The sequence below is a fragment of the Xyrauchen texanus genome, chromosome 11, assembly GCF_025860055.1.
Source record: "Xyrauchen texanus isolate HMW12.3.18 chromosome 11, RBS_HiC_50CHRs, whole genome shotgun sequence".
Classification (NCBI taxonomy): domain Eukaryota; kingdom Metazoa; phylum Chordata; class Actinopteri; order Cypriniformes; family Catostomidae; genus Xyrauchen; species Xyrauchen texanus.
In genome coordinates this window covers 14225717-14243435 of record NC_068286.1, presented here as the reverse complement: position 1 = coordinate 14243435, position 17719 = coordinate 14225717, and the positions used below count along the sequence as shown (strand labels likewise).

Sequence of the window (17719 nt, the reverse complement as noted above, 5' to 3'; positions counted from 1 at the left end):
CCACCTATTACGTTTTATTTTCTAGGGCCTTGTGAACTTATGCTGTGGTCCTGGAATGAATGGGATTTTAGAAGAGTACTCCACTCTAAAAGCATGGCAAGAGTTTTACACACAATTTCTTACGTGTCACACAGCAGACACATTATTGTTCCAATTAATTATTTATTACAATTGACAACTGGGTTTCTAAGAACATGTACCCACAACGCTACATTTAAAAGTTTTCCCCCTAGTCAAAGTATGTTTGGCGGGGTTTGTTCCTGAGCGGAAATCAGGTCACAGTGTGGTTTGTTTCTCGTCGGTCCGATCTGCGGTTGCGCTCCACAGCGAACCAAAGAGTGTAGAGCGCCTTCCTCAAACGAGCAAAAATTATTGTTTTATTCAAGGTAAGTAACTCTGAAGAATTGCTTTATCTGTTAGTGCACACATGTTATTCGCGTTTCCAGAATAATTCGCTTTCCGGATGTTGATTCCGTGAGGAAAACTTAGCTTTTCTAGCAACGCAGCCAATCCGAGTGGCAATAACAATAATACAACATCTGGACCTTCTATTTTTGATAGTTTACTAAAACCAAGCAAATGTTTGTGTAGCCTCATTATATTAATTGAAACCAATTCTCCTCTTAGCTCACATTTAATGATGATAATGCCTCTTTTTAGAGGCATTACTTTTATTTCCAATTGAAACCAACAAGTGTATATGCATACTGCCCAAAGGAATTTCCCACTCATCCCCCAATCCGATTTTTTTCTCACGTGGAACACAAAAGAGGTTTTTAAAGTGGCGTTCAGACCGATGCGTTAACGCACTAAAAAGCTAGACGCAGAGCAATGATTAAAACAGAACGCACGTGTCTAGAGGACGGGGCTTTAAAATACCTGGCGAGAGAGAGAGCTATCCGTTAGCATCCGCATTAATCTCTATGACTGTGTTAAGCTAGCGCAGGGTTCCCAGAAAGCTAGCGAAATGGAGGCTGCCATCTTTGCTCATGGGGGCGCAGCTCCGTTATCTGGTGTCACGTGACTGATCACTAGTCAAGAGGAATAGATAGGAAAAAGAGCCTTTAAACATGCCTTTAAGAGCCCTTCAAAAACAATCAGTCGCAGAATGATGATATGCTATAATGTAATGAAATTTAATTTGAAATAGTTTTTGGATTTGTTTTTATTTCGTCATAAAACACGGCTACTTTTGAATGGCTGTCTATGGAGCAACATGCTTTTTGCCATCGGGGAGTGTAGTTGCAGTATCTACCAGCAGGCGCTAACAGGGACCTGCTGCTAACCAGCACCCCCTGGTCTGGAGACGCATTTATTTTTATTTTTTTTAAACTTGACGTATTTTTTAAACCTGACACGTCTAAAAACGCGTCGCGAGTCTGCGAATATACTAAAGCTACGTACACACTGCCAGCGACTTTATCGCTGCAAGTCGCTAGTGGGTGTTCCCACTACTGGTTGCCTAGTAACGTTTATAAATGACATTCACGGATGTCATTCCATTGCTGTTGACAGCGAATCTCTTTTCTTGCCACTAAAAACAAACATTTTGTAGGGAAAAGACTAAATATAAATGGAATCAGTACATAAAATGCTTTATATCAAAGATGAATGAGAAACAAGGCGTGCTGTTTGCCAGAGCGGCTGTTTATCTGCGGCGAAAATGCAAATGTCGGTCTGTATGGGTCCATAAAATCCCCGCGATCTCAGATACACCTTTCCACGCAGTGTTTTTCTTTAAAATGTCCTTGTACGTGGGAAGAGACATATCATAGAGCACTGGAACATTTCTAACAGCAAGAATTAGCCTTTCATCCATCTTTCCGTTACTGCAGGAGCTGAGAGAAAGAGAGAAGGATCACGTGAGCTCTCCCGTCGTCTCTGCTATTGGCTGTCACTTCCGTTAGTTGCTCCAAAGTTGAACTTTTCTCAACTTTGTCGCGTCGCTGGACACGCCCACATCTAGCGCCAAAGGTCGCGACAGCTCGTATCGCCGGAAGTCGCTGTGCTCGCATTGAAAATGAATGGTATTGAGTCGCTGTCGCGCGCGATGTCGCAGGCAGTGTGTACGTACACTGCCAGTACTGCGTTTCTCACAGTTCTAATATTTTACAGTTATACATAGTTCTCATATCAAATTTTCTTAAGGAATATTCCAAGCTCAATACAAGTTAAGCTCAATTTAAATTTAGTTGAGCTCTTTAAAAGCAGAAGTGTGAAACTAGAAACGTCCTCTCACTTTCAACTGCTATTATTTTCAGCAAACTTAACGTGTAAATATTTGTATGAACAAAGAAATATTCAACAACTAAGACATAAACTGAATAAGTTTCATTGACATGTGACTAACAGAAATTGAATAATGTGTGCCTGACCGGGCAGGGCAAAATCAAAAGTAACAATCAGTATCTGGTGTGGCCACCAGCTGCATTAAGTACTGCAGTGCATCTCCTCCTCATGGACTGCTCTAGATTGCCAGTTCTAGCTGTGAGATGTTACCCCACTCTTCCACCAGCGGCCGGCCCTAGCCCTCACCCTCACCTTCTGATCTAACAGGTCCCAGACGTGCCAAATAGGATTGAGTTCCGGGCTCATCGCTGGTCATGGCAGAACACTGACTTTTCTGTCTTGCTGGAAATCATGCACAGAATGAGCAGTATGGCTTGTGGCATTGTCATGCTGGACGGTCTTGTCAGGATGAGCCTGCAGGAAGGGGACCACATGAGGGAGGAGGATGTCTTCCCTGTAATGCACAGCATTGAGATTGCCTGCAATGACAACAAGCTCAGTCCGATAATTCTGTGACACACCACCCCAGACCATGACAGACCCTCCACCTCCAAATGGATCCCGGTTCATATTACAGGCCTCGCTGTAACGCTCATTCCTTCGACGATATACGTGAGTCCAACCATCACCCCTGGTGAGACAAAACCACAACTAGTCAGTGAAGAGCACTTTTTGCCCGTCCTGTCTGGTCCTGCGAAGGTGGGTTTATGCCCAAAGATAACGTTGTTGCCGGTGATGTCTGGTAAGGACCTGCCTTACAACAGGCCTACAAGCACTCAGTCCAGCCTCTCTCAGCCAATTGCGTACAGTCTGAGCACTGATGGAGGGAATGTGCATTCCTGGTGTAACTTTGGCAGTTGTTGTTGCCATCCTGTATCTGTCCTGCAGGTGTGATATTTGGATGCACCGATACTGTGCAGGTGTTGTTACACGTGGTCTGCCACTGCAAGGACGATCAGCTGTCCTTTCTGTAGCGCTGTCTTAGGCGTCTCACAATACGGACATTGCAATTTATTGCCCTGGCCACATCTGCAGTCCTCATGACTCCATGCAGAATGCATAAGGCATGTTCACGCAGATGAGCAGGGACTCTGGGCATCTTTCTTTTGTGTTTTTCAGAGTCAGTAGAAAGGTATCTTTAGTGTCCTAAGTTTTTATAACTGTGACCTTAATTGCCTACCATTTGTAAGCTGTTAGTGTCTTAATGACTGTTCCGCAGGTGCATGTTCATTCGAAAACATTGTTTAAACACTTTACAATAAAGATCTGTAAAGTTATTTGGATTTATTATCTTTAAAATACAGTGTCCTGAAAAAGGGAAGTTTATATATTAGTAAATAACTACTATTTTTTTCATTTTCAGGTGAACTATATTTAAACCCATTGTGACTTGTAGCCAATTCACGTTGCAACACGTTGTTCAGGAACCATTCATGTAAATAGTCTTAACATCTACATCTTGATATATCTTCTTTATTTACAGGCACCTTGAAACAGCATGCCTGCACAATAGGAAGATTGTGGGACACTGGCAGAAATCTGCCTTTTCATATCTGTGTATAGGACCCCACACCATCCAAACAAAATGGAAGTGGAGGATGCATTTGCGGCCAAGTTCAAGACTCTGGTTGAAGGACTCATGATGACGACAACCTCAGAGATAGTCAAAATGTTCAGTAAAGTGCTGCTTGACACCAGAGTGGAGATCACCCGGAGCTGGAAGGAAATTGACTCGCTCAAGCAGCAGTTGAAGCAGTGTGAGCAGCAGAAGGCAGAGGCCATCTTCAAGGTCCAGAGGTTGTCTGAATTAAAAGAAGATGACAACGATGTAGAAGTATCAAGTATGGTTTCTCAGCTTGACACTTCCAGCACGAACACTGTAAGACCAGGTGTCCGTTTGTATTGTTGATTCTGTGGTCTCATTCTTGTTTCCAATTTTCATGTTTCTATTGCAGGGTACAGGTTATATTAATAGTTTTTGTTTTGGTCTGTCTGTGTGTGCTGTTTTATTAAAAAAGTGGTTTACAAAAAAATACTTTACTAGTTAATATTTAAAAAATTTCCGCAGCTTTAAGAGTTAAGAGTTGGCCGCCTCATTTAAAATGGAAGTCTATAGGAATGCCATTTTTAATCTTTGTTCATATTAATCTGCATTTTTGTGTGTGTTTACAGGAGTCTGTAGAAGGAGCTGAGAATGCCACTGTGGGGAACCGAGGTGTCATTCAGGGGAATTCTAAAGCCAGTGGCCCAGAGATGACTACGTCCAGTCAAACAGGTAATCTGCATTTTTAAGACAAGAGAGAAATGTGTTGGTTTTTGGGAGAAAAAGAACAGATTTTTTTTTTAAATTATGTAATATCTTTGGCATTTATTTTCTAACACAAAATGAGTCTGTAAGTTGATGCAGGCAGTGTCCGAATGCATAGGCAGCTGCCCTGATTTCACAGGCAGCGATTTTGGATATTTAAGGCACCTCGCAAGGACGCTGGTTTCCGACAGCCTTCAAAGGCGCCATAACGTCACGTCTAATGATCTAAATCTATTTTAAGTGAGCTTTGGACCTAATCAAGCAAATATCTAGAAACTACATGGCTTGTTTCTCACTAGAAATTGAGTCATAAGTTGAAAAAAAGGAAAAAACATTATATTTATAAACGATTTATTGCCATCACCAGCTCCATCAGACACCTTTTTTTTTTTTTCAACCAGCAAATCACACATGCAGGATTTTGGAATATCAAAGGCAGAAAAGGTTGGATATTTGCTGCCTTTAATAACTGACCAGATGTAGCTATCTTAGTAGACCGTATGTGGGGCTGGAATCAGATGTGTCTTAATGCCTACCTACCTCAATTTAAGCCTCCAAAAGCTGCAATTCTCAGCTTTCAGGCACAGCCACAGAATAACAATTACAATCACGACACATTTTTTTTATAGGATTTTTAAAAGCATTTTGCAATGAAGTTCTCACATAAAATATAATATTAGCTTAATAATAATATAATATTGTATTTTTTGAAGGAATTTATCACCCAAAAATGAAAATTCTGTCATCATTTACCCACTCTTATGCCACCCCAGATGTGTATGGCCTTCTTTTTTTTCTAAAGAACAAAAATGAAGAGTTTTAGAAGAATATCTCACTTGGTCCATACAATGCAAGTGAATGGGGCCAAAACTTTGAAGGTCCAAAAAGCACATAAAGGCAGCATAAAAGTAATCCATAAGACTCTATTGGTGTTATCCATTTCCTTTGAAGTGATCCAATCAGTTTTCGGTAAGAACAGACCAATATGTAACTCCTTTTTATTACTATTAGTCTTAACATGAGTCATTTCATTGGGGAGCATGATTTCAAGCTCGAGGACATTTCCTAGCGCCATCTAGTGCTCTGCACCAGTAAGTGAAATCAAGCTTGAAATCATTATCATGCTTCGAGACTTCAATAGCATGATGTACCATGCGAAAGGAGTTACCTTTTGGACTGTTCTCACCCAAAATTGATTAGATTGCTTAAGAAGACATGTATTAAACCACTGGAGTCTTTATTTATTTGCTCCATGTCACCATTCATTGCATTTTATGGACCTACCGAGCTGAGATATTCTTCTAAAAAATCTTTGTGTCCTGCAGTAGAAAGAAAAGTTGTACACATCTAGGATGGCATGAGGGTGAGTAAATGATGAGAGAATTTTCATTTTTTGGTGAACTATTCCTTTAAATTTAAGCTGATTTATTAGCAGTTTTTGCCATCACTGTTAATGTGAAATCAATTACTGAAATAATTGCTATAAATAGTTTATTGGGCTTATTTTGGTTTGCTGTTGAGAACATTAACTGCACAGTACCTTATGTGGCCACAACTTAAATGTCTTATTGAAATTTCTTATTTTCTTGTCCCTTTGAAATTATACATTCATGTGCTGTCACTAAATTTAAGCAATGATGATTTGTCCAATTTTGTGTAGATGCATCAGGCAGTGAGACCCAGAAAGGCTCTACAACTAGTTCTGCTCTAAAAAAAAGACCAAATCTGGTGTCATCAATGAAAGGGAGAAAAGCATCAAAGTTTCAGTCTCCTTCACAACCCATGTCTAAAACCACAGCCAATGGACAATCTACAAGTATAGGCATATCAACAAATAACCCCAAGTCAATGGAGATGAAAACTGTGATGAAAAAAAGAAAATATATCAGAAAGAAGCATGGTAATAATATCAGTGCTGCTCACGCTCTTCGAGACAGACAGCGCCTCAGCATGCAGAGAAGTTGCCTGTGTTGTTCATCGAACGAGTGCTACTTTCTGGCAAGCCCCTCCAGAGCCCATCACCCTAGTGTGTATATCTGTCGTAAATGTGAGAAAAGGTTTAAAACGCACCTTCTGTTCAAAACTCACAATTGTTCAATGCCTCAAAGTTGTAAGAGTTGTGGGCAGATGTTCACTACTGTGCAGGGTCTAGCCGCACACAATCGGGAAGTCAGCCCTTCGAGCAGATCTCTGTACCGCTGCAATCAGTGTGGGCAAACATTTGCCACTCAGTGTGCTTGGAGCTTGCACAAAAGGATCCACTCCAATGGCACACCTGCACAGTATGTTCATTCCCAAACCTTTTGTGCGCCAGAGTTAGAGGTTCGTCTTGAGAGAATTTCTGACTCTCAGCTCAAAGCTGCCTTATCCACAAAAAGATATTCGTGGATAGAAAACCCAACCAGTCATACATCTTCAAAACACTGCAGTGAGGAATGCACATCGGTGAACATACTGGAGACCAACAAGACACAAGAATCATCCCCCAGTGGGACCCAAACCTTATCAGATTCCAGTATCGAACAGTCAAATGTCAGGAAAGTATATGCAGTAATGGCTACTTCATCTTGCCAAACTCAAAAGAATAAAGATGCAAGTGGCTTTACGTCACCAAACATAGATGAATCTGACAAAGTAACGGATGACAGAAAACATTCCTGTGGAAGTGATGAGTCAGGGCTCGGTTCTCCTTCAAGAAAGCGTAAAATGGCTGGTAAGATTATAAAAATTATGAAAATGTTGAGTGGACAATATATATTGGAGGACTGGATTCAGTACGCGTCAGTTTTTTAGTCTGATTCTTCTCATTCTGATTCTTAGATTGTTCTCATGATGCATATGATGGTGTATTTCCTGTTGAAAAAATTCTGAGGTGGAGAAACAATAAGGTAGGACAAAATGAGAAGTACATTTTATGCATCATCCCAGCCTTAATTGATATATATTGATTGATTTAATGGAAACTGTCATCATGCTTTCATGTATTTCATTTCAAAAGGGAAGAAATGAAGTTCGAGTCAAGTGGATGCCATGCTCGTTGTGGTAAGTTTTGCTCATATTTCATAGAGATCTGCGTAGGCATTAAAGGAATAGTATAGATCTCATAGTATAGTATAGATCTCATCATTTACTCACTTTTATGCAGTCTCAAACTTGTATGACTTTCTCCTGAACACAAACCAAGATAGTTTGATTGCGAATTAAATATAAGGTGTTTTTGTCCATGCAATGCAAGTCAATGGGGTCCAAAACTTTCAAGCTCCAAAAAGGACTTAAAGGCAGCAAAAAGGCAATCTATTTAATTTTGAGTTGTTTAATCAATGTGTTCTACAGCGCTCTGCACATGTGTCAAGGAAATTGTATTAATCTTAAATCATGATTACGCCAATTAGAATGCAGATGGCAAGATGTACAGTGAAAAAGAAGTTATATTTGTGTCTGTTTTCACCCAAAACTAATCATATCACTTCGGAAGACATGGATTAAACCAGGTCGGGTAGGAGACCTCTACAGGATAGTTGGCACTGCCCAATCCTTCAGCCTATTTGTAAAGCCTGTGTTACATTATGACAATTTCACAGAACAATCTGTGCTGAAATTTGCCACGTAAGCTGAAATGATCAGAGATCTTGTTAAAAATAAACTTTAGTCACTTTTCTAATGTTGGGATCCTTCAGAAGGATATACAGTGTGTCAGGTGCTGCACATAGCCGGGAAGGGCTCAATAACCACTGGATGGATCAAGTTTCTGAACTCTGAATAGGTGCTGTTGAGGTGTAAATTTGTTAGTCGCGTCTTGGGTTAATCGAGCTGCCCTCACACCCAAATTTCAGTAGACTAGGGAGGAAGTTTTGAGTTCTGGAAATGACATTGGTTTCATAATACTTCAAACTCTTATTTGAAAAGATCAAGGAAAATTAGATTTTTAATGAAATTACCCTTTAAATCGATAGTTAATCTAAAAACAAAAATTCTCATCATTTGCTCACCCTCATGCCATCACAGATGTTTATGAATTTCTTTCTTCTGCAGAACACAAACAAAGATTTTTAGAAGAATATTTCAGCTTTGTAGGTCCATACAATACAAGGTGAATGGTAGCCAGACTTTTGAAGGTCCAAAGTGTATATAAAGGCACACATAAGGAATCCATTCCTGGATGAGAAAACAACATCAAGTTTAAGTCCTTTTATACTATAAATCTCCACTGTCATTTCACATTCTTCTTCTGTTTTGGCGACTCACATTCTTTGTGCATATTGCCACCTATTGGGCAGGGAGGAGAAATGTTATTAAAAAAGGACTTGATTTCTGTTTCTCACCAAGACCTATCATATCGCTTCAGAAGACACGCATTAAACCAGAGTTGTATGGATTACATTTATGTTGCCTTTCTGTGGTTTTTGGAGCCTCAAATTTATGGCCACAATTTAATTTTATTGTATGAACCTACAGTGCTAAGATGCTATTCTAAAAATCTTCATTTGTGTTCTGCTTATATGGAGGGTGTGTACATTTTCATTTTTGGGTGAACTATCCCTTTTATTTAAGGCTCCATAAAAACGCATCTGGGCAGCTATTCTCTATGGATTCAAATGGCATAAAAGCACAACTCCTATCTTAATGGGGAAAGACGTGAATTTTATAAATGGTTGGTCAAGATTACAAACAAAGAACGTTTTTCAAATCGGCAGTAAAATCAGATCACCCCATTGGGGAGCATCCAATGCTCCGTTTAATCAGAACTCAATAGAAAATCAAAATACAAATAGAAATGCAAGACGGTAGTGTTGTTCACAAGCAACAGATGAAATAGCAAAGACAAAACAAACTAAAGATGTTGAAATGAAAGAAAGGGATAGTCTGAGTAGAAGTCCATCCCCAAAGGGAAAAATCAGGGGAAATATTCCTATTTTTCCTACATGAAAAATGGAAAATGTTTTTATCTAACGGAACTGTCATGGACTTACGGCAAATTTTGCAGAGTTGCAACGCCTAGCTACAATTCTCAACCCCCCCCTGTTTTTTTGTCTTCAGGAGACAAATCTACCTCCAGATTTTAATTTCTCTTTTAAAAATGTTAAATACTTTTGGTCCTACTAATAGACAGACCTCTGGTGGTACAGCCATTTTAATCAGAAACAATGTGATTCATAGTCCCGTCAATGTGAACAATAATTTACAGGTAATAGCAGTGCGTTTTACCCTGCAGAGAACCGTTACAATATGTTCCATATACATTCCTCTAATCTTACTGTAACACACAAGGACCTGGATGGCCTAGTAGCCCAACTCCCTTCTCCATGTATACTCATGGGAGACTTTAATAGTCACAACACTCTATGGGGAAATACCCATTGTGACACCAAGGGCAAGGGAATTCCTAGGAAATCATGCCTTATGTCTTCTAAATGATGGATCCAGCACTTACCTACTCCCAGGGCACCGAACATACTCTGACATTGACCTAACAATTTGTGAACCCGAATTATTTTTAGACCTTTCATGGAAAGTATGTCAGGACCTATGTGGTAGTGACCACTTTCCATTAATACTAACCCTAAAAGGAAAATAAGAAGCTCTAAGAATACCAAGATGGCAGTTAAAAAAGTAAACTCTTTGCTATGAAGGGTTTAATGAAGTCTCTGAAGATGATCCAGATGCTATTAAACAGTTCACCAGCATACTCATAGCAAATGAGACCATTCCAAAAACATCATCAAATGCAAAATTCAAACTTATGCCATGGCCAACAAATGAAAATCTTGATACGGTTAAAATAAGTAGGGCACAAGCTCGAAGAATAATAAATGAACCTAAATGGAAAAGTTGGAGACAATTTGTATCTGGTCTGACATCAAGTACCTCAACAAGAAAGGTCTGGAATCTGAGAGGATGGTTAATGAACGTCTAGTATGGATCCTGGAATCGCAACATCTCATAAGTAAAGTTCAGTGTGGCTTCAGAAAATGGAGAAGTACTGTAGATCATCTCATCAGCCTTGAAAGTTACGAACAAGATGCTTTCATCAGAAAAGAACATGAAGTGTCTTTTTTGACTTGGAGAAAGCTTATGACACCACTTGGAAGTTCAGTATTTTAAAGGATTTATATCAACTTGGTTTTAGAGGACACTTACCCATTTTTGTTGCAAATGTTCTATCAAACAGACATTTTAATGTCAGAGTAGCTAATACCCTATCTGACCCTCATTAACAAGAGCTAGGAGTACCACAAGGAAGCATTTTATTGGTTACCCTTTTTAGTATCAAGACTAAAACTGTTTGTATGCATTTTTGCCAGCTACGCTCTCTCCATTTTGACCCAGAGATATTCATAGATGAACACATCAGAGTTGTTAAGGAAACCAAATTCCTTGGGAGTAACTCTTGACAGTAAACTGAATTCTATCCCTCACATAAAGATTTTAAAAGATAAATGTCTTTTAAAGCCTTGAACATTTTAAAGAGCAACATGCAGGTTGGACACCCCTATATAGCATAGTGTATGTTGATGATAAAACAACTAGATTTTCTGAACTGGAGTAATATATATTTAGCCATTAACGATATTTTGAGATAAATTGTGATAAAATAACTTCCGCGTCTATAAAGCACTAACCGGAAGTGACGATGGGCGAGGGAGTCTGGTCAAGTTCAAGCTCAGGTTACAATGAATGCGAATGAAGAAACCGAGTTCTCCGGTGTGGACGAACATTCCTATGATGGCCCACAGGCCTATAATTATGAGCAAATTAAGAGTTAAAATAATTAAAAGTAAGACTTACTCTGCTAAGTCCTCGTTTTCGTTGCACAGAATGTCTGCTAACGTTAGCACTTTGTCCTCCAGTCCAGCCCGCGCCAAAATCCGGTGTACGCTTTGACGGTGGACTTGATTCCATCGAGTGCACCGAGGGAACAGCATCAGTAATCAGCCTCACGTGGTCCTTACTCCGAAATCCCATCCGAGACTCCAACAAATATCCAGGTCGATAATTCTCCGGAGTGAAATGTGCGCCACAAACGACCGAGTGTGTGGTAACAGACGCGGCAGTGAAGTCTGCTCTCTTCACCTGCACAAAACACACTCAAGACCGAAAAGCCTTGTTTTTTCTAGAAGGAAAATGATGGACACGATGTCCTGACAGGCTGGAATTCGTGCAACCAGCACAAACACAATAATTTACCATTATAGCTTCTCTAAAACTTTCTGTACTGCTCTAACTACATCAACACCCACAATGAGAGCTGACCGCGATCTCTTTTGTTTGCCTCGCCCTACGTCATATGACGCGTTGATAGCGGGAAAGGCGTATTCCAGAGCCTAGCACATTTTCATCAAAATCTCTACATCAAATGAGATTTCATTAGTAATTTCTACATATGTGTTTTTAAAAGACCTCTGCAGACAATATAAAGTATTAATTCAGTTATAAATTCAACCTGCATATTGCTCTTTAAAGGTTTTAGCTAAAACAAGGTGAAGAAAGTTCTGTTCTTTTAAATCTCTACAGAGCACTAATTCGATCATGCCTGGATTATGGAATTATAGTGTATGGATCAGCCAGGAAGTCATATATCCAACTCTTGAACACCGTACATCATCAAGGCATATGTCTGGCTTTAGGGGCCTTTAGGACATCGCCAATTCAAAGTTTACATGTAGAAGCAAATTAACTTTCTCTGGAGAACGGATGCCTCAAACTAGGCCTACAGTATACAACAAAGCTGAAGACCAACAAAGAAAACCCAGCCTACTATCCTGTTTTCTCAGCCCTTCTTCAAACCTACGTATATGAACAAAAACCAAGACATATCCGACCTTTTTGACTACGGATCAAACCACATTTACAAAATCTCAAAGTAGATCTGAGCATACTGGAACAGACACACTTCAGTAAAATTCCCCCCTGGAAGTTTAAAAAAAATACAAATAATCTTAGACTTAACAAAAAACACAAAATCTGAAACCCACCCAAATGTCTTTCAACAACAACAACTTTTCATTAGAGAAATATTTCCAATATATAGAGATTGATCAAAATATGAGGATCATGTATCATCTGCATTTGTGATCAACCATCAAAAAAAGGAATTTCCATCCCCAATCACAGCTCAATTGTTACAGCAGAGGCAAACGCTATTGTCTTGCACTGGACTTTATAAAGACTATGCAACAGAGAAACTGTCTGATAATTTCAGATTCAAAATCTTGTCTTCAAGCAATGTCATCTTTAAAAGAGATCACCCAATGCTTGTAAATATTCTATGCAAAATTTCAATATCTGCTTCTGCTGTGTACCTGGACACTGGAATCCCAGGAAATGAGGAAGCAGACACTGCTTCAAAATAGGCTTTATCAGCAGATTTCCAAATGTGTCCAATACCTCTGTAACGACTGAGGCTGACAAAGGTTGAGGATCCAAGTGCAGTTAACTTTATTTAAACGAATGGAAACAAACAGAGATGAACAAATAAAACTACCACGATGGGCAAAAATGAAAACAAAACACAAAAACACTGGAACTGGGAACACAGGCAACAAAACACGAAAACACTGGAACTGGGAACACAGGCATGGGAACTAACATCACCTACATACAACCACGTTCACAAACAATCAACGAAAGACAGGGACTGAACCAAAAACCAGGGTATATATACATGAACATAGAACTAAGGGGCCAATGAACAAACAGAACACCAAACAAGAAAACAAGATGACAAACAGAAGCAAATGGCAAACTAAACGAGGGCAGGTGAAAACAATGAACAGTGAACACGAGGGCTGACAGGAAGACTATGGAGGTACAAGGGTGACAACTAAGGAATAACAAAAGTGACAAAATGACAAACAAAGGGCAACAGTGAGACAAGACAGGGTAACCGTTACATAGCCCCCCCCTCAAGGATCGGATACCAGACGATCAACAAAAACAAAAACGGGAAGAACAAATGACCAATGACTGGGGGCATAAAGGGCAGACAGGCAGTCCAGGGGGGCAACGAGGGGCAGACAGGCAGTCCAGGGGGCAACGAGGGGCAGACAGGCAGTCCGGGGGGCAACGAGGGGCAAACAGGCAGTCCAGGGAGCAACGAGGGGCAGACAGGCAGTCCACGGGGGCAGGCCACTTGGCAAGGACAGGGACCGGGTCAGGGGGCCTGGGAGGCCGCCACTGGACAGGGACTGGGTTAGGGGGCCTGGGAAGAGGCCACAGTACTGGGACCGGGTCAGGGGCCCTGGGAGAAGGCCACACTAAGGGGACAGGTTTGAGTGGCCCGGGAGCTGGCCACAAGGCAAGGGCCGGTTCAGGGAACCTGGGAGGTGGCCACAGGACAGGGACAGGTCTAGGAGGCCTGGGAGGCAGCCTCAGGACAGGGACAGGTCCCGGTGGCGGAGCTGAGAGGGGCTCTGGAGGCGGAGCTGAGGGGGGCTCTGGAGGCTCAGCCGTAGGAGGCTCAGGAGACGGAGCTGAGGAAGGCTCAGGAGACGGAGCAGAGGAAGGCCTAGGAGGTGGTGCCGAGGATGGCTCAGGAGGTGGAGCCGAGGGTGGTGGCGCTGTAGGTAGTTCTAGAGGCGGAGGCCTGGAAGGCTCCGGGGACAGAGCCGAGGATGGCTCCGGGGACGGAGCCGCAGGAGGCTCTGGAGGCGGAGCCGCAGGAGTCTCGGGGAGAAGAGCCGGAGGAGGCTCTGGAGGCGGAGCCGCAGGAGGCTCTGGAGGATGCTTGGAAGGCGGAGCCGTGGATGGTTCGAGGGGCGGAGCCCTGGAAGGCTCGAGGGGCGGAGCCCTGGAGGGCTTGAGGGGCGGAGCCCTGGAAGGCTCAAGAAGCTCGGAAGGTGGAGCTCTGGAAAGCTTGAGAGGAGGAGCCCTGGAAGACTCAAGAGACTTGAGAGACTTGGGAGGCGCTGGCTCTAGGACGGTCACGGCTACTGGCGCTGGCTCTTGGACGGTCGAGGCTTCAGGCGCTGGCTCAGGGACGGTCGAGGCTACAGGCGCTGGCTCAGGGACGGTCGAGGCTACAGGCGCTGGCTCAGGGACGGTCGAGGCTACAGGCGCTGGCTCAGGGACGTTTGAGGCTATCGGCTCTGGCTCACTGACGTCTGAGGCTACTGGCGCTGGCTCGAGGACGGTCGAGGGGTCAGGTTCGCTCACCGTGGCTGACGAGGACTCAGGCTCGCTCACAGTGACGTGTGGGCTCTAGCTCGCTCAACGTGACATGCGTGGGCTCTAGCTCGCAGACCGGGGCAGGCGCGGGCCGGGAGGCGGAAGCCCGTCTTCTCTCCCTCCTCCGGTTAGACGAAGTGGGCCGCGCTGGCTCATGGAAGGTGACTGGCGACGCTGGAACGCTGTTCCTGGTCGTCGTGACTTCAGGCTCGCTGGCCGGGGCAGGCGTAGGCTCTGGCTCGCAGACCGGGGCAGCCGCACAACAGCAAGGTTAACTCCAGGAAGTCGCGGAGAGTCCAGCCGCGTGATGCCGGCGGCAGCCGCTCCTTCAGCCAGCCACTCAGGTTTTCCCTGAAGAAGACCACCAGGAGGAGTCTGAGAAGTCCGCAACAGCCGCCAGTTTAAGGAAGTCGCGGACGTGGGCCTCAATAGGACTGTCCTCTTGCTTCAGGCAGAGCAGGTGGTATCTGGCGCGTAATACTGCTGGATCCATGGTGTGGTCTTTCGTTCTGTAACGATTGAGGACTGAGGCTGACAAAGGTTGAGGATCCAAGTGCAGTTAACTTTATTTAAACGAATGGAAACAAACAGAGATGAACAAACAAAACTACCACGATGGGCAAAAATGAAAACAAAACACGAAAACACTGGAACTGGGAACACAGGCATGGGAACGAACATCACCTACATACCACGTTCACAAACAATCAACGAAAGACAGGGACTGAACCAAAAACCAGGGTATATATACATGAACATAGAACTAAGGGGCCAATGAACAAACAGAACACCAAACAAGATAACAAGATGACAAACAGAAGCAAATGGCAAACTAAACGACGGCAGGTGAAAACAATGAACAGTGAACACGAGGGCTGACAGGAAGACTATGGAGGTACAAGGGTGACAAAAGTGAAAACTAAGGAATAACAAAAGTGACAAAATGACAAACATAGGGCAACAGTGAGACAAGACAGGGTAACCGTTACAACCTCCCACTGACCTAAAACCCATAATACATTTATATATTAAAAACAAATGACAAACTGAGTGGAGGATCAATGCATCATGAACAAACTCCATGAAATCAGCCCTATTGTTGGCAAAAGAAGTTCCTCTCTGTCTACACCCGCTGTCATAGAAGCTGGCATGGTGTTAAAAAAAAAATATATATATATATATATATATATATATATATATATATATATTTAATACAAGTGCTCTGTCTTGGGATAAATGGTCTCTGGCTAAAGGCAGGTGTAAACAAGGTCCAAAACTTTTTGAGATTTGTCCACTTCAAACACATTCACAGGTGGTTGAAAATGCATGTGACCACATTGGACTGGTAGTGTAATACGCTCAACTGTTGGAACGAGTTTGAAACACAGCGAAGTGCTGCCTACTCGCCTGTTAACCAACCACTGCACTAAAACAAGAGTTTTAAACATCAGTATGTACGATATCAACATGCACAGACGTGAGCACAAAATATTCACACACAAGGAGCTCAGTTATTTCAACTGTTAAATCAACAGAATTCTACTTTAAGAAGTATGTTTTTGCTTACATTAAATGCACATACAATTGGGATATACAGTGCACTATACTGTGTATACTGTACACAAGACATAAGTTCATATAGAAAAGCGAAGAGGAGCCTGGCCTTAGGATGTCTATACACATCATCACTTGGTGGATTACTTTTATGATGCCTAAATATGCGTTTTGGTCCGTCAAAGAACTAGCAGCCTGATGGAATGAAAGGATTTTAATTTTTGGGTGAACTAACGCTTTAACTTCTTATGTCTGTCTTTTCTCAGTGGGGCAAAATTTCAGAACACATGGGAACCAGCAGAGAGCTTTCCAGGTTATTTGGATGACAAGAATTAAGAGCCATAGACATAAGAAAATGATCAAAGATGATATTATTAAGACCGTGTTTTTTTTTATGAATTCCTGTGGTTACACTACTAGAATGTATGCTTTGCAATGCAGTTAATTTAATGAATGTTCTCTCCAAACAAAAGTCATTTCTGCCATAATATATTTTGTTATAACAGGTTCCATTGTTTTTACCATTCCTTGCCAATAATGGCTGTTTAGTTAAATATGTGATGTTCAATTTAAAACATGATCTCGAGTGCCTGTGATTGGTTTATAGCTTATCATATTGTGGCTATCCAATAATTTAGGTCATGAATTTAAATGTATTTGACTGTGTCCACTTAATATTTAACTCTCTGTAATCTTTGTAACTGTAGCAATTGTAGCTTTCAAACAGCATTTTAGATGTTGCGCAGTGTTTTAGATGTTTGTGCTGAACGTTTTGTTCATGAATATTTTTTAGTTCACCCAGCAATACTATTTGTGGGTTAATGTACTACACTACCAATCATAGTTTATTAGCACAACCCAGTTAATGACGATTGCCTGCTTTCAACTTGTATGTTGTTTTGCTTACAGCTGGTATTAAGCATGATATTATTGCCTTTGCTGTAGGCTGGTAAAATAATAAAGCAGTACATACATTGAAGTATCCACATACCTGAATAAACAATTTTCAAACCTGCAAGGGGTTCGTGCTGCTGTACATTTTTAAGCTTTGCCAACTTAAGAGGTAAACAGAACATAAAGTTGACTTCAATCAACTTCTTTCTAATTAAAAATCAATCAAACAAAGAAAAGAAAACATTCACAGAATCTAAATTTAACCCCCACTATTACCCCTCCCCAACCCCACCCTGACCCTCAACAAGTCACATGAGTATACAAAAAACAAAATATATATAATCACACGCATTTAAATCTGTACTTCTCCACTGCCCCTCCCGAAAGCCCTCCAAGAACACCAAATAGCTGCCCCATTTCCTATCAAAGTTCCCCAGCCATCTACATGACATTTACTCGAATGTCACCACCCTCCCCATCTCTGCACCACTCTTGAAATGAGGGTGCTCC

At 41.8% G+C, this 17719-nt stretch overlaps 1 protein-coding gene across 1 annotated transcript; it reads left to right on the top strand.

The window, feature by feature from the left end:
• The first annotated feature begins 306 nt into the window (after positions 1–306).
• LOC127651832 (zinc finger protein 14-like) lies at positions 307–17424 on the top strand. The gene is made up of 7 exons (XM_052137864.1): positions 307–386; positions 3773–4168; positions 4462–4564; positions 6258–7310; positions 7418–7485; positions 7596–7639; positions 16582–17424. Exons 2-7 carry the CDS (start codon positions 3875–3877, stop codon positions 16649–16651), a joined length of 1632 nt encoding a protein of 543 aa, XP_051993824.1. The 5' UTR covers positions 307–386; positions 3773–3874; the 3' UTR covers positions 16652–17424.
• Positions 17425–17719: the final 295 nt, after the last annotated feature.